Here is a 24,166-nt window from a genome sequence, read left to right as displayed (position 1 = left end):
ACTGGTTTTTTGTTTGTTTTGTTTTGTTTTTTGAGACAGGATCTCTCTATATGGCTTTGGCTGTCCTGGACTCGCTTTGTAGACCAGGCTGGCCTCGAACTCACAGCGATCCATCAACCTGCCTCTGCCTCCCAAGTGCTGGCATTAAAGGAGTGTGCCACCATGCCTAGCTCAAGACTGTTTAAATGTTCAACATTAAAAAAAAAAAAAAGAAAAAGGATTAAAAGTCATACTACTGTTATCATTAGATTCTGAAAAACAATTTAACAAAACTCAATACCCATTCATGAAAATCAAAGTATAACTAGGCCCAGTGGCAACACAACTACTTCGAATTGAAGAAGAATCACATAAACTCAGGAGTTCAAGAGAAGCCTGGACAACACAAAAAACTACATCCTCCAAAATAAAGAGAGCGAGGCATGTGGTCCAGGACCACAATCCAAGCACTTAGGGAGCAGAATAAGAAGGATCACCAAAAGCTCAAAACCAATTTGGTGGATATATCAAGTTCTTTTATAAATTTAAAACAAAATGAAAACAAACAAACAAAAAATCCTCTATAAACAAGGGGGTGGGGATTTTTTTTTTAACTTGATAAGAAAAAAATATCTACATGCTTCTCTTCTCTGTGGCAGGGCGAGCCAGGCAATGGCACGTCTGTTCCGTGGAGCTCACTTGTACTTTTCTTTCCAATCATTGCTGACAGTCACGCTTGCCCAAGTCCCTGAATCGGTCTCCTCCTTATGCTGTCCCCTTGTCATACATGCCACTTTAAAGTTTTCACTAGCTGGGTGGTGGCTGGCACACACCTTTAATCCCAGCACTCAGCCAGCCTGGTCTACAGAGTGAGTTCCAGGACCGCCAGGGCTACACAGAGAAACCCTGTCTTGAAAAAAACAGTAAGACGAAAACAAACAAAAACTTGCCAAAGACCAGGACTGCAGAGATGATTTAGTGGTTAAAATCATGACCTGTTCTCAGAGAGGACCAAAGTTTTGTTCTAAACACCCACATGGTATAAACACACACACACACACACACACACACACACACACACACACACACACACACAAAGTCTGTGAGTGATCAGTAACCGACTCTACGTCAACACTGCCTCAGTCTACCCTGACCTGTTGAAGCCGGTCTTCCACAAGGTTATAGAGGTTAGGTTATAGAGGGCAGGTCCTACAAGTGGATTGTGGAACCCCAGTTTCACAGTATCTGTTTCCTAGCGCATTATATATGCAGCTGCTCCACCAAATACATGAAACCTGATATACTAAGAGAGAAAGGGGCCAACTAACCTTAAACTATACCCTCTACAACAATAAGCCCAAGTATAGCATTTAATTTAGGCTAACTGTCTTAGTTCACTGTATTAATATGAAGCTAACGTGTAAGAAAGAAGCCAAACACAAAAGGGTAGATACTGAGTATGACTGATTCCAACTATTTGATATTCTACACAATGACAAAATTATGGAGATACTAAAAAGATCAGTGATTACAGGCTGGGCGTACGCCTTTAATCCCAGCACTCTGGCAGGAAGAGGTAGGTGGATCGATGTGAGTTCAAGGCCAGCCTAGTCTACAAAGAGGGTCCATCCAGGACAACCAGAGCTTTACACAGAGAAGCCCTGTCTTGAGGGGAAAAAAAAAGAAAAGAAAAGAAAAGAAAAGAAAAAGAAAAAAGATCAGTGATTACTAAGAGTTGGCAGGAAGAGTTTTTTTGACAAAGCAAAGACAAGTTCAAAATAACTGTACTGTAAAACAACAATGTGCATACAATTATGTATTTATCCAAACCTACATGATATATAGCACCAAGAATGAACCCCAATATAAACTGTGGACATGGTATGACTATGATGTGTCACTGTAGAGTCACCAATTTTAACAACGTGTTACTCAGGTTACTAATGGAGGGGACTATGTGCCTGCCAGAATGGGGGTTATATGAAAAACCCTCTACATAGTCTTCATTTTGCTGTTATCTTGAAAATAACAAGAAAGTACAGACTTTTTGGCTAGAAATATGTCTCAGTGGCACAGTGCTCACCTACCATGTATCTATGAGGCTCTAGATTTCATTCACACCACCACAAAGTTTTAAATACAAACACATAATAGCACCAACATAGTACTTAGTTGGGAACTTTTGCCTAAGAAAAAAATAGTTAATTTTTATTTCCCTGATACTGATTATTTTTAAAAAGGAAGGAGCCAGGCGTGGTGACGCACACCTTTAATCCCAGCACTCAAGAGACAGATGGACTGCTGTGAGTTCGAAGCCATCCTGGCCTACAAAGACAGCCAAGGCTACACAGTGAAACCCTGTCTCAGAAAACAAACAGAAAGAAAGAAAAGAAAAGAAAGAAAGACTGCTAAAACCATGTCAATCATGAGACCATTTGAAAATTTAGGATGGCTACCAGATATTTATATCACATGGTTTAGTAGCCTGTCATTTCTTTTTTGCCATCATATAGATTATGTGAGAACAGAATGTGTGGTTCTCCAGCCACGCATAGAGGCACACACTTTTAATCTCAACACATGGGAGGCAGAGGCAGGTCAGTCTTTGAGTTCAAGGATCAAAGACAGCCAGGACTACACAGAGAAGAGGTTTTCCCAATGTTTCCTCTCCTATCTCTAAACAGTTATGCTGCTAAGAAGACAGATTGCATCTTCTCTAAGGCCAACAAACTCACCCTGTACCCAGAATTGGGAGAAATAAGCAGAAGTTGAAGAACTGTTTTGCATAGCTACAAAAAATAACTCTGAGTCACCAATTCTTGGTAAATACGAGCATAATAATCTCCTTTCAATGTGCATTCTTATGATTAACTAATACGACTTTAGAAGAAAAATTTTAAAAAGTCTTCCTGCTTATTCTTGACCAGACTTCTCAAAGTTGCCCAAGTATACACCAGACTACATAAGACTTCTTTGTCAGGCAAGAAGAAGAAAAGTACTCTACAAAGGAGAAATGTACATATTTCCATATGAGAGCCTATAATATGAATGAGTTTGTACTAAGCTACGGGAAGTTGATACACATCTGCAATATTCTTTTGTTTTTACTATTTTCGTGACAGGGTTTCTCTATGCAGCCTGACTGTCCTGGAACTTACTCTGTCTTGAACTCAGATATCTGCCTGCATCTGCCTCCCAAGTGTCAGAATTAATGGCATGCGCCACCACTGCCCAGCTCATCTGCAATATTCTAAGACTACAAAATCCTAAAATATTACAGAAGATACTCAATGTTCCAGTTACCTCACATTTTTCTGGTAGTCAATATGCTCCAATAATAAAATTTTCCAAAAGGTTCACTATTTTAATTATTGCATTAACTTTAACAGAAGCACTCTTGATATTCATGACAGAAAAAAACCCTCATGATATCATGAACTCAGCAAGCTCTCCTGTTTAAATCCATGGTTTGCCCAAAAATATCTACAACAGTTCTTTTTAAGACAGTTCTCACTCAATTGTCTAGGGTGTCCTGGAACACACTATGTAACCCAGGCTGGTCTTAAACTCAAAATAATCCTACTTCTTTGGCCTCCCATATGTTGAGAATGCAGGCATTAGCCACTGTGTTCTCGGCTTTACAACATCCTTAGACACTCACCTCTTGCAGAACGGGGATGACTGGCGGCTTCCTTTGCTGCAGGAAGTACAGCACCATAAGGATATACGCATACGAGGACAGGCTTCCCCGAGACGCGTCTCCAATGTCACAGCGCTAGGAACAGAATTAACACAAATAAAAACTAACTCTCATTCCACAAACCATTCACGACTCTGATATGTTATTTTAAAACCTCACTGAACTGAAAGATATCCAGAAATTCAGTGACGATAATTACAAAAGTGTGAGAAAACAGGCACTTTTACACATTACAACTGAGTATAGAAATTAGTATAATACAGGGAGATGAAGAGATGGCTCAGGGGTTAGGAGCAACTATTGCTCTTTCAGAGGGATCCAGGCTCAGTTCCCAGTACCCTGTGGGAGCTTCACAATCATCTTTAATTCTAGTGCCAAGGCATTCAAACACATGTCTTCTAACTTCTGAAGATACCACGCAGACAAATGCACATGCAGGCAAAACGTTCATACACATAACTTTTTTTTTTTTTTTTGTAGAGCCCTAGCTGATCTGGAATTTACTATGTAGACGAGACTGGTCTCTAATTTACAGAGATCCACTTGCCTCTGCTTCCTGAGTACTGGGATTAAAAGTGTGCATTAACATGCCTAGCAAGTCTTTAAAAATCAGTTTAATACAAACTCTATGAAGAACAGTTAGGCAATATCAAAAGAACAAAAGCAAATCAAATTTAATGACCTACTGTTTCCATTCCAAAAGTTATCTGAAAAATGTGTAAATTAGCCAGGCACAGTGGCACACACCTATAATCCTGGCACTCAGGAAGGCAGAGACAGGCGGATCTCTCTGAAGTCAAGGCCAGCCTGGTCTACAAAGCAAGTCCAGGACAGTCAAAGTTTCACAAAGAGACCTTGTCTCGAAAAAACCAAAAGACTCCAAAAAAAATAAATAAAAAAATAAAAATAAAAAAAAATAAAAAAATAAAAAAGGTGTAAAATAACTAAGAAATTAGATTTTAAAATTGGAATAGTTATAATAACAACACATCAGGGAAAAAATAAGTTTGTCAGTAAAGTTTAGGAGAAAAGTATTAGAGCTATCCACACAGAGTAATACATATACACTTTTTTAAAAATTGGGAAAATAGCTCAGTGGATTAGAATAATTGCTGTGAAAAGCAAACAGGCCTGAGTTCAAACTTCCCAATTTCCACATAAAAGCGCAGAAGGGCTGCATTTGCCTGTGAACCCAGCAGTGAAGGGCAGAGAAGGTAAAATCCTGGGAGCTATCATTTTTTAAAAGCTCAGGTACCAGTCAGGCATGGTAGTCCATGCTTTAATCCCAGCACTTGGGAGGCAGAGGCAAAGGGTATCTGTGAGTTGTGGCCAACCTAGTCTACACGGCAAGTCCTAGGCCAATTGGAGCTACATAGGAAGACCTTATAACAAAAATAAAACTTAAAACATAAATAAATTAAATAATTACATAATGAAAGCTCAGGTACAACTCAGGAGATTAAAACAAGATCACCTGAGTCCAAGAAACATAGCCAGACCCTATCTTAGAGGAGAAAAAAAAGTAAAAACTAAAATTGAGACACTTTTTCACAAGTCTAACGTCAGTGTGCTTCATTGTAGCTATCACAGGTACTAGAACAAGACAGGTAACTTAACTTCTTCGTAAGTACCTTAGCAAACACTTTCATTGTGTATCCCAAGTACTGTACTCTAGGATCAATGGCTGCATACGTAGCTAGCATTCTTGTGTTGTGTTGAGCCTGAAAAATAATTACATATCTGACATCAGTCAATATGTATTAGTTATACTTATAAATCAGATAAAAGATACAATATACTTTAAATATTTCAAGATGCCTAGGAATTAGTCAAACAAATCAACTTTACTCTGAAATCGATAGCAAAACACTAACATACTTTTTCCTTACACAGCTCACAATTGAAAATTTTAACAATACCAATAATCTGTCAACCTTTTTTAAGTCAATATGGGAGAGTGGGAATGCATTGCCTCTATATCACAAATGTCAGGTTTCCCACATTAGTCAAAACTGCAGGGGTCAGTCAGCATATCCAGTGCAAAACACCTAGGTGATCATGGTATCTTCCCTACAAAGGAAGTATTATCTGTCTCAAGTGAAATGTATAAACCAACACCAACCATACTGAGTAGGAGATCACAGACACACTTTCATTTACAATAGCCTCAAAGGGGAAAAAAAAGTATCTAGAAGTAAACCTAACCAAGGAGGTGAAAGATTTCTACAATGTAAACTTTAAATATCTGAGGAAAAAGATAATACACTAGACATAGAATCAATATTATGAAAATGACATTCTACCAAAAATTATGTACAAATTCACTGTAAACCCAATAAAAATTTCTACTGCATTCTTTATAGACATAAACTATCCTAAAATTCATATGGAAACACAAAAGAGCAGATAGGAAAAAAGAAATCCTAAACAACAGGAGCAATATTGGAAGGATAACAATTCCAGAACTGAAGATTCATTACAGAGCCAATAATAATAATAAACAAAAGGCATGTAGACCAATGAAACAAAAATTGAAGGCTGGGCGGTGGTGGCGCACGCCTTTAATCCCAGCACTTGGGAGGCAGAGGCAGGCGGATCGCTGTGAGTTCAAGGCCAGTCTGGTCTACAAAGTGAGTCCAGGACAGCCAAGGCTACACAGAGACACCCTGTCTTGAAAAACCAAAACAAGGGAAAAAAATTTCAAAGACTGAAACATGAGTATGCCTAGTGATAATCATCTAATAGTTGATAAAGATGCCAAAAACATAAACTGGAGAAAAGACAACATCTTCAACAAATGGTGCTGGGGAAACTGGATGTCCACATGCAGACTCTACCAATATCAATCACCTTGCACAAACACTAATTCCAAATGGCTCAAAGACCTAAATGTGAATCCTGCACACTGCAACTACTAGAAGAAAACCTAAGCAGTCCCTTACAGATTACAGGCGTAAGGGAGGATCCCACTTGCTCAGGAAACTGAGCGAACAATTGAGGACCTCATAAGACGAAAAGGCAACTAAGAAACAATCAAGTGAAGTGAAAGCCCACAGAATGGGAAAGAATACGTAACATCTGTAAATCTGACAAAGGATTAATGTTCAGAATATAAGGAATTCAAAATACAGTAAAAATGAAACAAAACAAACAAACAAAATCCATTCAAAGCCAGACTTGGGATTTGAACTGGCAGCTCTTTTTGTTTGGTTTTTTGAGGCAGGGTTTCACTGTGTAACCCTAGCTGTCCTCAACATTGCTTTGTAGACCAGGCTACCTCAAACTCAGAGATCCACCTGCCTTATTAAGTTCTTGGACTAAAGATACACAGCATCACAACAGGCTCAGGAAGTTCTTTTAAAATATAAAAATAAAAATGACTGAGAAATATATCCAAAAAATGTTCATCATCCCTAACAATTAAAAAGAAAAAAACAAACACACACACACTAAAACAACCTTGAGACTTTTGTATTACCTCAGTCAGAATGTCAAAGATGAACAAAACAGTAAACAATAAATGCTGGAGAGGAGTGGGAAACCTTCATCCTCTACTGGCGGAATTGCAAACTGTGGCAGCCACTCTAGAAATCAATGTAAAAATTTCCCTTTAAAAGCTACAAATAAATTTACCATATGTGCTAGCTATACCTCTCCTTGGCATATCCCCAACGGATTCAACATCCCATTCTACAAATACTTGCTCAACCATTTTTTTGTTTCTTTTTTGTTTTGATGTTGTTTTGTTTTTTGAGACAGAGTTTCTCCATATTGCCTTGGCTATCTTGGACTCGTTTTATAGACTAGGCTGGCCTCAAACTCACAGCAATCCTCCTGCCTCTACCTCCCTGAATGCTGGAATTAAAGGTACCACGCCTGGCTTGCTCAGCCATCTTAATTGCTGCTCTATTCATACTAGATAGATCATGTTATCAACAAAAAATATCCTTCAACTAATAAATGCACATATACACTAGGGAAGTTTTCAGCTGTAATGAGAAATAAAACCAAGAAATGTGCAGGAAAATGGATGGAACTAGGAAAAAGAAAATCACGTTGAATGAAATATTGCAGATCCAGAAAGGCAAGCATTACATGTTTCTCTCATTTGGGATTTCCTATGCTCAAATCATCAGATATGAGATAAAGAGTACATAATATGATGTAACTGCAGAAGCCAAGAAAGTAAAAGGAAACCATGGGGAGAAGAAAGGAGCAATAGACAGCAAAAGCAGGGCACAAGTGATTTTGGGAAAAATGGGGCAGACATTTTAATTATATAAGGAGAGGGAGATTAATTCAGAAGGAGGGGGAGAGTAAATTAACAGTAAGAATGTCTGAAAAAGTCAAGAATCATGTTATTATCTAGCTACCTAAAATACCTATAATAAATATATAATTTAAATGAAATTTCCCCATTTGGGCTGATAATGCTCCCCTCAAAAGCCAGACTTAATAAAAATTCCTATACCAGGCATGAAAAGCTCCTTACTGAGTCTCTGGTTAAGGTTATCCAAGACTTCTGAACACAGGCTACTGATGCTGCCCTTACTTACCTTCCAGAGGTTGACAGAACTTTCTACTGCTTAAGACATCATGTTCTTCTGACATAGAACCCGGAGCTCCAATCCAGTTCTGACCAGAAAGCCTCCATGCTAACTTCCAAAGGAGAAAAGCATCTAGTATTTCTATCCAGCTATGACGCCTATGAACTAAAATAATGACCAGCATTCCACCATTTCAAGGGTGCAATAGTGTTACATATACCTTGGAAGTGACCAATGTTTCTCTAATCAGACAAGGCTAGCTCAACAAGATGTAAATCATACTTAATACTGGAATATTAGCTAACTACGTGGGGCCAGTGAATTTAGGGATCTTAGAAGAGAACCTATTACTAAACCAGCAAAATTCCGAACTACATCCTATATATTTATCCATCTACCAAGAGAAGGCATAGGACTTACTCCTCATCAAAGGAGCATCTCCTTGTAACAGATGGAGATCATCAGAGAAAAGCAAAACAAATCAAATGCAGAGAACAAGGCACCATGTAAATGAAGCCCAGCCCTAACTGATCCACCTACAACACAACTCCTGAACCTAGGGCTCAGAAATCATAGCAGAAGAGGACATAGGAAGGAAGAGCTTACAAACCAAAGGAACAGGACATTTGCTAGAAATGTCAGAGAGGCAATACCCATGAAGTCTCATCAACATGGCTATCTAAATAAGACCCAAAGAATGCATCAACAGATACTTTAACATGAAAAGGGGAAGTCTCTACAGGCAACTAAAGAAAGCTAAGAACAGGAGACAACAGTCTTCCTCAAGGAAGAGCCCCCAAATTGGTTACCAATACCAGCTGATCAGCTCTGAAATCATATACATGCAAGAAACTTTATACAAACTGAGCAGATTGTATTTACAAATTTAGTAATATATAAACATATACAACAATTAAAGAAACTGATACCATCAATTTGTGGAAAACAAAGGGTGCATGGAAAGAGTGGGAAGAAAGGGAGGAGAGGAAAAAATGTAATTATATTATAATATTAAAATAGAAAAGTAAAAATTTTTTTCAAGACAGGGTTTCCCTGTGTAGCCTTGGCTGTCCTGGACTCCCTTTGTAGCCCAGGCTGGCCTCAAACTCACAGTGATCCACCTGCCTCTGCCTACCAAGTGATGGGATTAAAGGTGTGTGCCATCATGCCCGGCCAAAAGTAATTTTTAATTAACAATGAAGAATACAATTATAGTTGGGCCTATAAAGAAAAACTTACCAATGTGTTATATAAACTGATATCACCTTCTAGTCCACTTCGTCTGTGTTCAAATTTTACAATAGGCACTTTGGCAGTAGTTATAGGCAGAATGTTTCTTAAACCTGAAGGTGGGGCGAACAAAAATTTAAGCTAATTAAATAACTTTTATAATACTAAAAGGCATTTTTTAAATCATAAAGATAAGATATAAAATTTTACCTGGATGCCTCTTAAGAATTTTTGCCAAATTTTCAATTATTTCCTTACAGTTTAATTTCTGGAAAAATAATTAAGAAAATAAAACTCAATTTGTTCTACTGTAAATTCTATATTAACCAAAGCACTTAACATTAGTAGTTAAAATTTCTACTCATAATGAGCTGTATAACCTTATGAACTAACAGTTGGAAGACACACATCATCACCATAACCCTGGAGCCTGGTAGGATTGCAGAAGCCCAGGCCCTTCTCCAGTCTGAGTAATTACAATCTGTATTCTAGAAAGATCACAAGGTTATTCACACATGGGTGCAAGTCTGAATAGCATTCAAAGAGTTAAATGATTTTAAATATGTGAAATACTTTTACAGAAAATTATCTATGATATCTATTCTTTGGGTTTTGAATGAGTGAATTTATTATAAAATATAGTAAGTGGGAGTAAAAGAATAAAATAGTAAACAGCAAAAAAATAATGAGTGTTAGATCAGACATAATGCAGCAGTAACTACCAGAGAAGACTGGGCAACCAAAACAGCAGGACCCTTTGAACACAGGGCCTCGGCCGAACATTTAGTTGTTTACTTACTGCTTTACAGCTTTAGTTCTGGTACTATACATCCAATAAACTCATTCAAAACAAAACAAACAAAAAGCACAGCTATTCTAGGTCATTCTCTATAATACAACATAACCGGTGTAGTTGTAAGATCTATAAGCTATAAGATGTCATTCTGTTGAAACTTACAGAACAAAATTAAAGATAGGTTTAGTGAGGCAAAACACTGTAATGATAAGAACATAGGCACTAAATTTAGACAAACCTAGACTCAAATTCTGAAGGAGGCTGATACTTAGCATGCCCTGTATCACACTGCTACTCTGTAAGGTCAAGATAATCATAAGATCCTGCCCTACAGAGTTGCTGGAGAGTTACATAAAACCTGTTGTGAAGCATTCAGCAGTACCAGGTGGCAGTAGTGCAAGGTTTTAATACCAGCACTCCATAGGCAGAGGCAGGAGGTTTGAAGCCAGTTTGGTGTGAGGCCACCCTGGTCTACATAGTGAGTTTCAGCACAGTCAGGGCTGCACAGAGAAACCCTGTCTCCAAAAAAAAAATCAACAGCAAGTCTGATGCTAGATAAGCATTTTTGAGATCATCATCATTATCATCATCATTATATCCTCTTCCTCCTCCTCCTCCTCTTCCTCTTCCTCCTCCTCCTCCTCCTCTCAGGGTTAGTTTGTTAAATTTTTGGGTTTTTAAGACAGGATCACTTTATGTAGCTCTGGCTACATAAAGGCAGAGACCCACCTGACTACACCCTAAGTGCTGGGGTTAATGGTGTACATCACCGTACCTGACTTCAAGTTTTTTATAAAACAGGAAATGCTAAGCCTACAAAATGGTCATGAAAGTTTGATGACCTGAGTTCAATTCCTTGAACCCCAATCAAAAAGAGAACTGATTCCCAGAGAGCTATCCTCTGACCTCTAACCTTGTCATGACTCAGGCATGCATGAACATATATGCACACAAAATAATAGTAGTAATAATAATAATCTAAAAAAACGAGCAATTTCTTAAGAGTCAGACAGAAGGATGTACCAGACATCACTGCCATCTTTACCCCAGGCCTACCAATTTTAAATCATCTTCTGGAAGAACTGCCCCAGAAGCACACAATTGCACTACTCTGCTGGATTTTTATGTGTATATGAGAGTATGGACGGGTGAGTGCAGGGTGTGCACACACCACATGTATGGGAGCCCAAGGAGGCTGAAGGTTTCCAATCCCCTGGAATTGGCGTTACAGGTGGTTTTTTTTTTTTTTTAAGCTGACTGACTTGGGTGCTGAGAATGAAACTTGGATCCTCCAAAAGCGTAAGTAATATATACTTTTAATTGCTGAGCCATCTCTCCAGCTTGTGAATTATTTTCTAACAGTAGGTACACTGGTAACAATACAGGTGGCAAAAAGCCTGACCTTGTTCCACTCCAATCTTACAAATGGTACCTGATGTAAAAAACATAAATAACAACAGCAGGACAGGAATATGGCTCAGGTACACAATGTTCAAATAACGTACACAAGGCTCTGGGTTCAATCTATAGGACACTTGGGATTAGGAGTCAAGAGGAGTCAAGTTCTACGGAGACCGGACTATATGATACCCTGTCACAATGCAGCATAGCATAGCACAGCACAGCACAGATAAAAATGAAACCAAAATAAATAGCTTGATGTACTAGCAGTACTGTAGCCAATGAATTTTATCTGAGACACTATTATTGACAAAATAAATAAAGCCAAAGATCTCTACAAGAGTCCACTCTTTTTCTAGTTGTCCCAACAATGGCCTGAGGCACTTCTTTCCCCACCAAGAAACTCTTTTTCTTCACCGGAGCTTGAACACTCTCATTCGTAAGACCAAACTATGGAACACAAAGGCGGTAGGTAAGTTTGTTCATTCCCACTGCTGAGACTGTACTGGCAATGTCTCTTTACAGCCCAACGTTATTCAGAGAGCTTCTGACTTCAGAAAGGAGTGGTTGAGGTTCTACATTACTATTAATAATATATTCAGCTACATTATGGTCTTTAAAAAAAGAGAGAGGCAGTGAGATATAATATGAAGAGCATACACCTAGAAACCACACAGCTCTAGATAGATGCGAATGCTGGCCCAACATTTATAGGATGAGTGAGGTAAGGTTAAAAAAATAAGTTTTTCTTTTCTTTCTTTTTTGTTATTGTTAATATGTTTGTTTATTTATTTACTTGTATGGAGGAAGTGGGAGCACGACATTACGGAGGACAGAGGTCAACTTGCTAAAGTTAGTTCCCTCCTTCCATCATGTGGATCGCGGGTTCAAATTTAGGTAGTCAGGCTTGGAAACAGCATCTTTACCTGCTGTACTAAATCTACAGCCCCTGTTTTGTGTTTCAAAGCTTCAGTCTCCTCATTTTGAGAATGGGGTAATTAATATCTGCCTCAAAGAGGGCTAAAAACAGAAAAAGATAAGGCATCTATAAGTGTAGATAGCAACTCAGTAAGTATTAGTTTCCCATCCCACCCAAAAATAAAGTTTCTAACCCTCAATCATTATAACGTTCTAACATTGCTTCTATGGAAAAGATGTCAGTGTCCCAAAATTATATTTAAAAATGTAATCCACTTATAAATTAGATCACTACCTGTATTTTCTACTTACGGAGTACATAAACACAGGGGGGGGGGGTGAGGGAGAGGGAGAGGGAGAGGGTGAGGGAGAGGGAGAGGGTGAGGGTGAGGGAGAAGGAGAGGGAGAGGAAGAAGGAGAGGGAGAAGGAGAGGGAGAGGGAGAGGGAGAGGGTGAGGGAGAAGGAGAGGGAGAGGAAGAAGAAGAGGGAGAAGGAGAGGGAGAGGGAGAGGGTGAGGGAGAGCGTGAGGGAGAAGGAGAGGGAGAGGAAGAAGGAGAGGGAGAGGAAGAAGGAGAGGGAGAGGGAGAGGGACAGGGAGAGGGAGAGGGAGAAGGAGAGGGAGAGGAAGGAGAGGGAGAGGAAGAAGGAGAGGGAGAGGGAGAGGGAGAGGGAGAGGGAGATCGATGCTTACTACCAAAGAGAAGTACCAGCTTGTCATTGGTTCTAATGAAAAAATTCCAATGTATGGTAAACTAGTTTTTTTCACCCAATTCATTACTAGACACTTGTAAGTCGCAAAGACATAGCTGTTATATTAAGACATGATAAATAGTAAATTTACTTAAGTCTGAATATTTTTTAACAAAATGTATTTCCACATTAGCTGAGTTTGCGTGTCTTCTAAAGTGGTAATGCTAATGTTTTGGGTCTCAAACACTACTAGCTCATTGACACAAAGAATAATGCCATGTATAATGAGCGTGTATGAAATTAAAACAAATTCAACATTAGACAAAAACTTTCAAATCTCTTCCAAATACTAACTCTTACCTCTGCATTTTCATGGCCTTCCAGAGTCATACAAATATCCAGATCACTATCACGGAATCCAAATCCATTCTTAGAAGAACCAAATAAGCACAATCTTGCCTTTTCTAAGCTCGGGAAGACAAGTCAATGAGTAGGTTAGAGGAGTCATGTAACATCTACAAAGTGATAACAGTGAGAAATTCCAAAATACCCAACTCCCGCTAGGACCTTTCGCCTAGGTTCTAACACCCAAGACACTAACTACTTTTTCTTTTCAACATATCATAAGTTGAATATGTCTAAACTATGTGCTTCATTCACTCAGACCTACTGATATTCCTGTAATCCCAACTGTGGCTGGAAAGGCTGATGGTCAGCTTTATGGGAGATCCCCGGCACGCTTATGAGGCATTATCTACATTATGTAACTGAGGGGGGGCACCCTGAATGTGGAGAATATGATCCTATGGACTTAATAAAAAGGAGAAATCGAGCTGAACACAAACATTCTTCATTTCCTGCTTCCTAAGTGGACACACTGTGACCAGCTGCTTTCTGCTGCCATGAGAGACTCTAATCATTGAAACTATACGCCAAAATAAATCATTCCATGCTTCCTTAAAATTGTTTTTCTCAGGTATTTTGTCAAACCAAGGAGACAAGCAACTAATATAACAACTCTCAGCCAACAGTCTCATTACCTATTTAGAGGCTCAGCAGAAATGTATGCAATCCTTAGTACCTTCCTCAACCAGCCTAGGTCAATCACTGAGACCTTCAGCTTCTTCCAACTACACTAACTACCACCTACTGTTGTTAATCAACACCAGTACCAAAAGTGAAGTTCACTAGTTGATAACTTCTCTCTTAACAGTAAACTAGTTCTTTCAGTGTACCACTCAAGTACTAAATTATCAAGTACTAAATTATCACCTTGATTATCACCTTAGTTTTCCTTCCATATTCGCGCATGCCACAACATGTGTGGAGGACAGAGAAAAATTCATGGAAGTTGCTTGTCTCTGTCACCTTGTGGATCTAGGGGATCAAATTCATTGTCACTAGGCTGGGAATCTTTACCCAATGAGCTATCTCACTAGCCTAGGAGTTCCATATTTTTATGAGTTTCACTTTGAAGTCTACTAAAATATTCTGTAAAGTATTCTCAACATAAAATATTGTAATGCATGAGACTTTGTTTTTAAAATATACAACATATTCATTAAAAAGAGGCTATGATGGTCAAATAAAATTGAGTTTGAGTTGTATTTAAAAGGGAGGGGGAAGACATAAGATTTGCCTGGACCTCATCAATTAGGCTAGGATAGCTGACCAGTGAGCACCAGAGACAGGCAGCCTATCTCTACCTCCAAGTACATATATGTGCGCATGCTCATGTATGTATGCAAGTGCCTATAGAAACCAACAGAGTGTTGACTCTTCTAAAGCTAGAGTTATAAAGTCCACTAGACACTAGTGCTGAGAGCCGAACTCAGAGCTTTCTGGAAGAACAACTGTTCTCAACCACTGTACCTGCCCCTGTACCCTGTGTTTTTACACTGGTTCTGGTAATAAAATTCAGGTCTTCATGCTTACAAACACTTACCAAGTGAGTAATCTTCCCAGCCCTAAATAAATTACTATAAATAAACTTTCTAAAATATTTGATCAAAAAATAATTGATTCTCCACGCTCATGCTAAAAAAAAATAATAACTGTTTTGATATTCTGGAGCAAAAGCCTTGAAATCATGCTTGGTTCCTTTCTTTCCTTTGCATCACACATGTTTTAGAAATTCTTGTTAGTTTCACCTTCAAATATAATCCAATTCTAACCACTTACTTCCCCACTACTGGGCTTCATCTGTACTCTTGTCAGTTCTCTGCAATGCTGTTACTTATGCTCTTACAGGGCTACCATCTGTTCATTGAGATATCATTTAATGCTAAAAATTCTACATAGTTTTCATTAAAAGTCCTTCACCAATGTCCTTGGATCTAATCTTTAGGATATTTCTTTTTTTTTTTTTTTTTGTAAGATTTATTTATTACAAATACAGTGTTCTGCTTCCATGTATGCCTGCACACCAGAAGAAGATACTACATCTCATTATAGATGGCTATGAGCCACCATGTGGTTCTGGGAATTGAACTCAGGACCTCTGGAAGAGCAGCCAGTACTCAGAACCACTGAGCCATCTCTCCAGCCCTCCTTAGGATATTTCTATGACCTCATCTTTCTATTACAACCATCTTGCATATTCCAGTCCAAACACACTGGACTCCCAATTGGTCTTTAAACCTTTTTTTTCCCCCCATAATGTTCTCTCCTTGGAAATTCATATAATTTGCTTCTTCATATTATTTGAACTCAAGTCAAATGCTACCTCATGAGGGATTTACAACCTATACTTCTTTTATCACTACTTCTAGTAACATTTACTATTTACTGATATATTTATTTTTATTTAAATTAACTACTGTACCCTCTTTAAACTCCTCATGGGGGCAGCAATTAGTAATACAGACACAGAAACTAAAATAGTACTTAACATATGACAGTTTAAGTCTGTTTGGTTTTTGTTTTTTCAAGACATGGTTTCTCTGTGTAGCCTTGGCTGTCCTAGACTCGCTTTGTAGACCAGGCTGGCCTCGAACTCACAGTGATCCGCTTGCCTCTGCCTCCCAAGTGCTGGGATTAAAAGCGTGCGCCACCACCGCCTGGCATGACAGTTTAAGTCAATCAAACTCAAAACCATGTGATTATTGTAACAATCAACTTTTAGCCTATGACATACCATCATATTCTTTTTGAATAAACTTTTCCAAGCCAATTAAAATTTGCTCCCTGTTGTGTTGTTCAGAGCAAGGCGGTGATAATTCATCTATATTAAAAAGAGAAAGAAACATGAGACTAGATTATGAAAATTCTTAGGTTTTCAATGTAAAAATTTGACTCAATATTTTAACTACTTATTTACTTTTATGATAAAACCATGAGTGACACTAGAAAAAGAGCAAGAGGACAAGAAAAAAACTTAAAATATATGCATATTTTACATGATCATTTCCCCCATATTCTATAAATGCATTTACCCTTTGAAACTAATTAATACTGTTTTATTCAGATATTTAACTCTTTCCCACACCCATAGTTCCCTCTATCTCACAGTGTTCAGTTATCAAAGCACCCATTTAAATAAATAATATCTTGTCAAGGTTCCCATTTTCTCTATAAACTACTCTACCTCCCTGTAGTCTTGAGACCTCACCTTAATTTAACTTATTTACTATTTCAAATTGCCTGCCAAACACTACCAAATCATTTCCTGGTGTTTACAGTTTTCCAGTCTTCATTTACATTCTTTTTTTATTCCCAACAGGATCATACAAATATCTTAAGAACATGTCTTCCTCACCCCAGAGATACATACGCAAAACTCTACATAGTAACAGAAATAATACAAGAATTGACTTTAAATCTGTTATGATTAATTAAATCAGCATTTACTTTTTTTTCTTTTTTCCTTTTTTAAAGATTTATTTATTTTTACATATATGAGTGTTCTATCTTCATGTACACTAGAAGAGGGATTCAGATCCTATTACAGATGGTTATGAGCCACCATGTGGTTTTCGGGAATTGAACTCAGGACCTCTGGAAGAACAGATAGCAATCTTAACCACTGAGCCATCTCTCCAGCCCCAGCATTTACTTTTATATCTGTCCGGAGTGATGGCTCTGTGGTCAAGAACACTTGCTACAGCTGGGCGGTGGTGGTGCACACCTTTAATCCCAGCACTCAGGAGACAGAGGCAGGAGGAGCTCTGTGAGTTCTAGGCCAGCCTGGTCTACAAAGTGTGTTCTAGGATAGCCAGGACTGTCACACAGAGAAACTCTGTCTCAGAAAAAACCAAAACCAAAAAAAGAGGGGGGAAAAAGAGCACACTAGCTAATATTCTATAGGACCCAGGATCAATCTCAAGTACCCAGGTGGCAGCTCACAACTGTCTGCTGCTCCAGTTCCAGGAGATTCAACACACTCTTGGCCTCTGAGGTCACACTACACACATTTGATACACAAACACACTTGCAGGCAAAATACCCATACACATAAAATAATTTTAAAAACGAAAATAGTAGTAACAATAATAATATATGAGAACTACAGGTGAGAAGGATCATTAATAGATGAATATAGTTTGGGGGATTTTTTTGTTTCTTTCTTTCATTCATTTTTTTTATATGAAACTAGTCTATATAATATTCACATCATGGATAGGTGACATACATGTTATGGTTTAGTCAAGTACATGTGTTAGAATGAGATTTGGTCCTAAACCAGATGCTAATGAGATAGAACGTTAAGAGGTAAAATAATAGTTGGGAAATCTTCCATTCATAGGAGACACAGCCTGAACAGGGGACATACTGGAGTCCTGTCTACTTCCTCTTCTCTTCTGCACAGCAACTTTGAGAGGAATGGCTCTGCTACATCGTGCACTTCTACTGTTGCATACTCTGTCATCACAGGCACACAGTGACAGAACCAAGAGGTCCTAGACTAAATCCCCTTAAACTATGAGCCAAAATAAACCTACTTTTAAGTTGATGCTTCTGAAATTTAGCTTAATATGAGTAAATGCTAACACAAAAGTCATGGGACATTGTAGCACCGAGACTGCACCAAAGTGAAGTATAGATAATGTATATTTATAAAGATTCCGCAGAAACCTATCACCTTGGAGGTTAAACTAAAAAAATAATAAAAATAAAAGTTTTAAGGTCTACAAATTTTACAAAATGACATGAGATCATAAGATCTCATGATAGAATCAGATTGTGATTAAAGAATCTGTTTTACAGATGTATGAAAAGCCTTCACTCAAGGGCAAAGATAATGAATCTTAGTAATTATGAAAATGAACGTAAGCCTGATCTACATAGTGAGTTCCAGGACAGCCAGGGCTATATAAACAAAAACAAAAACAAACACAATCTAATAAAAAAATACATAATGAGCCGGGCGTGGTGGCGCACGCCTTTAATCCCAGCACTTGGGAGGCAGAAGCAGGCAGATCGCTGTGAGTTCGAGGCCAGCCTGGTCTACAAAGTGAGTCCAGGATGGTCAAGGCTACACAGAGAAACCCTGTCTCAAAAAACAAAAACAAAAACATAATGAATGAGTACAATCTATAAGTTTACGGCCAAAAAAAAAAAAAAAAAAACCTACATATAGGCACTCAATTTTAATGAAATTGTTTCTAAAGAGTTTAGTTCATCAGTTCTGAGGTTGTTAATACAGGTGTATTAAAATGTAACAACTAATTACTTTTTAGTAGTAGATTGTAAGAAGCAGTGTTTTTTGAGGAGAAAAGAGAATAAAGAATGTAGTGGTTCAGAATTGGAGATTCTGTAAATCCCGTTTAGACTAAGCATAAATAAGATGACCGCATATATAAACATCTGTAGCATGTATAGACATACACACGGGTTAATGCTTAGGCCTGTATTTTCTTGCTCTGAGAGAGCCTAAAAGCAATAACATTCCAGTAATGTTAAGAACACATGATGAGTGCAGTGGCAAAAACCTTTAATGCCAGAATTTGGGAGGCAGAGGCAGGCAAAACTCAGAGCTGGGTTAGACAAGGCTACATAGGAGATTGTTTCAAAAACGAAACAACAAAATAGAGCACTTTGTATTCACATATTGAATCCTAATACTATTCTCCAATGGAAGAAATCTGGGGACCTTAGAGAAAAGTCCTAGGTTAGATTTAAGTCAGAAAATATACACAATGAGCCTGGTGTATCTTGTGGTCCCCAAAGAAAGAAACCTAAAAAATACATTAAAAAAAAAAAAAAAATCACACACCAATGAGGTTATGTCAGAGACACAAACGCCAACAAGTTATATTGTGTTACACCAACAAGTATAAGACTCCAAAAGTAAGCAATTAAATAAATGACTAACTACAGAGATAGTACACTATAGCTTGATAAAACTACTTTAAGAAAACCAGCTATCAGTTGGGCATGGCAGCGTATGCCTATAATCCCAGCCCTGGGAGGTAGAGGCAGGTGGATTATCTGATTTTTGTTTTGTTTTTCGAGACAGGGTTCCTCTGTGTAGCCATAGGCTGTCCTGGACTCACTTTGTAGACCAGGCTGGCCTCCAACTCACAGAGATCCACCTGCCTCTGCCTCCTGAGTGCTGGGATTACAGGCATGTGCCACCATGCCCGGCTGGGATCTCTGACTTTGAGGACAGGCTGGTCTACAGAGCATTCCAGAACAGCCAGAACTGTAAAAACCCCTGTCTCAAGAAAATAAAAAACAGTAAATAATAAATTTAAAAAAGGAGGAGGAGGAGACAATGAAGACGATGATGACATGCTATGGAGCTAGAGAGATGGTTCAGCAGTTAAGAGCACTGGCTGTCCTTCTAGAGGACCAGAGTTCAATTCCCACATAGCAGCTCACATCCCTCTGTAGCAGCAGTTCCAGGAGATCTGACACCCTCTTGTGGCCTCCATGGCACTGCATACACTGTGGTAAACATATACTCAGGCACTCATATACATAATATAAACATAAACAAAATCAAAAAAGAAAAAAGAACATGATCTGATTATTCCACTATTGAGTATTTACCAAAGACAAATAACATATGACCATGTCAGACTCCTACTTGTAGCTAACACATTTTTTTAAAGCTTTATTTTTATTTTATGTGTATGAGTGTTTTGTCTATATGCATGTGTGTGCACCATATTCATGCTTGGTGCCTGCAAAGAGTATTGGATCCCAAAGAACTAGAGACACACAAGGGTGGCTGTGAGCCACCCTGTGGATGCTGGGAACTGAACCTGGATCTTCTGTAAGGGCTGCAAGTACTCTTGACTGCTGAGCCAACCCCTAATAGATTTGAGACAGTGTGTTGCTAGGTAGCCAAGGTTGGCCTTGAACTCACTATGCAGTCTAGATTAGCTCAAATCTGACAGTACTATCTCAGCCTCCCTCAGCTCGGATTGAAAGGATGTGCCACCATAACAAACCAGACTTAGCTATAATTATGCTAATTTAGGAAGTGTCTTTTATACCCAGCTAGGAAAACACTGTTCAAAAGCACACTGCAATGACAGAAATGCTCCCTGACGCGCCCATGCAGCGCCCATACACTAGCATCACAGAGCTAGTGAGAGCTGGAGATATACCAGTTAGTTGAGTTTTTAACTCTATTTAGCTTTAACTGATCTTAATTCAGTAAGAACAAAGAACTAATAAATACCATATTGAATAACTCAATTCTACAGTTTAAAGTAATATATATCGACTCAATTGTATTTTTCTTAGAATTCAACATTTTACTCTGAATATGGTCAACATATAGTGAATAACTGTTTGATATTTTCTATTACTAAAAAAACTCTGCCCAAATAAAACTAAAAAATTATTTTAAATCAGAAAATATTCATTATTCTAACAGTCTACTTCTAGTAGTTATAGTACCAAACACTTACCAAAACATCTTTTACATACTAAATCAAGTATTTCTCGAAATCGGTTTGTCATTGGTGGTAGAGGTTTTAGATCAATTTTCCTGAAATCCTCTGGGCAATCATTTTTTGAATGGCCATCCTTTTTGCAGATGCTGCATACTATTGTGGGTGGCTAATTAGTTAAAAAAAAAAATCTAGTAAGCATTTAAGTTATTTCATCACTTAGAAAGCAGATCCACAACTATAGCAACAACAAACATTGTATAATTATAACTTAATTCAGATAACTTACTCATTCAGGTTTTTGGAAAAAACTGTTATGAAATGTATAAAACATAAAATATAAAAATTTGCTTTAACTTTCCTCTCCCACCAAAATCATATTATAAACAATTTACTTGGAAATACAAGATATTGGAATTAGCAGGCTATACAAAAGTTTGTGTTATTTAAAAACCTTGGTCAACTTCCAAAAGAAAGCATATACCTTGTCTGGGACCACAACCCTCATCATTTGTCTCTATTTTATGTGTTGCCTGCAGGTGTGTCTGAGCACCATTTGCATGCCTAGTGCCCTGAGATCAAGAAGCGGGCACTGGATCCTCAGGAACAGGGCTACAGATGACTGTGAGCTAGTCTGTGGGTGCGGGAATGGAATCCAGGTCCTCTGAAAGAGCAGCCAGAGCATAACTGCTGAGCCATCTCTCCAGACCGTGTCCCTCAGGTTCATAAGACAGAGTCTCAACATCAATAGCCCAAGCAGCCTCAAATAACATAGAACTTCTGATCCCCCTGTCTCAGTTTCCTGATGGCTGGGATTACAGATGTGAACCACCACATTGGGTTTATGAATGCTGGAACTCACACTCAGTACTCTATCAACTGAGCTACAACCACAGTTCCTTTCTTGCATTTTTAATTTACTGAGACTTAATAAAGTCATTCATGAAGAAAATTTAAATTGCATCGTTCATTTTACTCCAAATATTTTTGATCTTCAAAATCAATCAAAGAATCTTCTTTCAGCTAGTATGTAAAATTATAGTATGGTTTTGGTCTCTGGAGACTGAGCTCTAAAACTTAGCTCTATATAATGAAACAGCTACTAACTAAATTTTCAAATTCTATAGCATCACTTTACGTATTTTCCAGTAGAACACCAGACGGGGGGTCAAATAGTAAACAGCTATGCCAACCAGTTACAAAAAGCACACATGGTTGAGGAAGATCATTAAACTCTCATTGCTGTTATGTGTACCTAAAGAGTTCCTCCAATGTTAGCCTGGGCATTTACATAGCCATAAACTCTGATTCAAATTATACAAAGGAGACTGGAAAGGTGGTTCAATGTTTAAGAGCACTGGCTGCTCTTGGAGAGGACCTGGATTTGACTCTCAGAACCCATACATAAAACAGTTCACACCCATCTGTAACTCCAGTCCCAGGAGACAACCTCTCTGGCCTCCTTAGGCACCTAGCACACACGTGGTACATATACATACATGAAGACAAATACTCACACATGTAAAAATTTTTAAACTGAACAGATTATATATAGAAACTAGAGAAATCATAACACCATAAACAATTAAAATTATGTGGATATGTAATTAAAAGTACCAAAAAATTTTCTATCAGCTTTTCAGTTCTGTTCTTGAGACCAAGTCCTAAGGCCTGCTATGTAGCCGAAGCTGGCCTCCAGCTCACAGAGATCCATCTGGAGCTGTTTCTGAAGTGCTAGGATTAAAGGCATACACAACTATGCCCAGCTATCAGCTTTTCAGCATATTCTGGTATGTTTTTAAAATGATATATGTAGAATAAAAATAGAAATTCTTAGGCCGGGATAGTGGTGCACGCCTTTAATCCCAGCACTCGGAAGGCAGAGGCAGGTGGATCGCTATGAGTTTGAGGCCAGTCTGGTCTACAAAGCGAATCCAGAACAGCCAAGCCAAGGCTACAGAGAAACCCTGTCTATTAAAAAATAAAAGTCTTTCCTATTGAAAAACAGTGTTGTTTTATAGGACAGGTTGTGTGGTACTCAAAACTGGCTATATGGTCCGAGTGGGTCTCAAACTGACAGTCTCCCTGTTTAACCCTACCATGTGCTAGAATTACAGGCACATCTAGCCACTGGTTTTTGGTTTTGTTTGTTTGGTTTTTAAGATATAGATTGTTAATAAAGTAAAAATAGAAAATATGGTACTTACCTTAGTATAAATTTGGGAGGAGGGAGAGAGGTTATAAAGAACGTAAGCTGTAATTATCTAGTAAGTCTTGCTAATAACCTGCCATTTAGTCATTCTTTCCGACAGTCTTTATAACTAAATACTATCAGCTGGATAATAGGCAAGAGATGCATCCTTATACAGGATACATAAGTACTATTTGGGTTGCGGGGGAAAAATAAGTATGGGGCCAAAGGTATAAAATTTCATTTTTACAAAATAAACAAGTTCTGGAGATCCACTGTTGTCTGGGCTTATGATTAATACTGTATTACAGTCTTAAAAGTTTGCTAGGAGATTAAGCTTACTATAAAAGAGAAAGAAAGGTAGAGAAAGGCTTTTTTGAGATAATGAATATATTTATGACATTATCAGTGGTCATCATTTCATAGGTGTTAACTGATCTCTAACATATCAAGATAGGAGTAGGAGTGTGTGTGTGTGTGTGTGTGTGTGTGTGTGTAAAATCTATAGCCCTTAAAAATATCAATCTGGGCTTGAGCAATTGCTCAGCAGTTCAAAGCACTGGCTGGTCTTACAGAAGACCCTGGATTCGATTCCTAGCACCTATGTGGCAGCTCACAACTACCTTTGTTAACTGCAGTTCCAGAGTAGCCAATATCCTCTTCTCACCTCTCAGGACACCTGGCATGTAAGTGGTGCACAGATACACATGTACTTGAAATACCCATACATATAAAATAAAAAGTTTTCAAAAATCCAATCTCATGTGTATGTATGTGCATGTGACTGCAGCACCCACAGAAGTCAGAAGAGAAAGTTGTTCCTTGGAACTGGAGATATGAGGTGAGCCAACAAGTGGGTCCTCTCTACA

General features: G+C 38.3%; 1 protein-coding gene across 5 annotated transcripts in view; it reads right to left on the bottom strand.

The window, feature by feature from the left end:
- The window catches only part of Tut4 (terminal uridylyl transferase 4), a 111,089-nt gene that overhangs the window by 26,005 nt on the left and 60,918 nt on the right, over nucleotides 1-24,166 (bottom strand). For all 5 annotated transcript variants that reach the window (XM_051171799.1, XM_051171800.1, XM_051171801.1 and 2 more), the window contains 7 exons: nucleotides 21,125-21,275; nucleotides 16,399-16,485; nucleotides 13,623-13,726; nucleotides 9,667-9,724; nucleotides 9,466-9,569; nucleotides 5,311-5,400; nucleotides 3,641-3,754 (listed from right to left, as the gene is read on the bottom strand). In XM_051171799.1, the coding sequence (XP_051027756.1) occupies nucleotides 3,641-3,754; nucleotides 5,311-5,400; nucleotides 9,466-9,569; nucleotides 9,667-9,724; nucleotides 13,623-13,726; nucleotides 16,399-16,485; nucleotides 21,125-21,275 (708 nt within the window). The remainder of the gene's footprint in view (nucleotides 1-3,640; nucleotides 3,755-5,310; nucleotides 5,401-9,465; nucleotides 9,570-9,666; nucleotides 9,725-13,622; nucleotides 13,727-16,398; nucleotides 16,486-21,124; nucleotides 21,276-24,166) is intronic.

The sequence above is a fragment of the Acomys russatus genome, chromosome 29 (genome assembly GCF_903995435.1).
Source record: "Acomys russatus chromosome 29, mAcoRus1.1, whole genome shotgun sequence".
NCBI lineage: Eukaryota > Metazoa > Chordata > Mammalia > Rodentia > Muridae > Acomys > Acomys russatus.
This window is presented reverse-complemented; position numbering and strand designations above follow the sequence as displayed.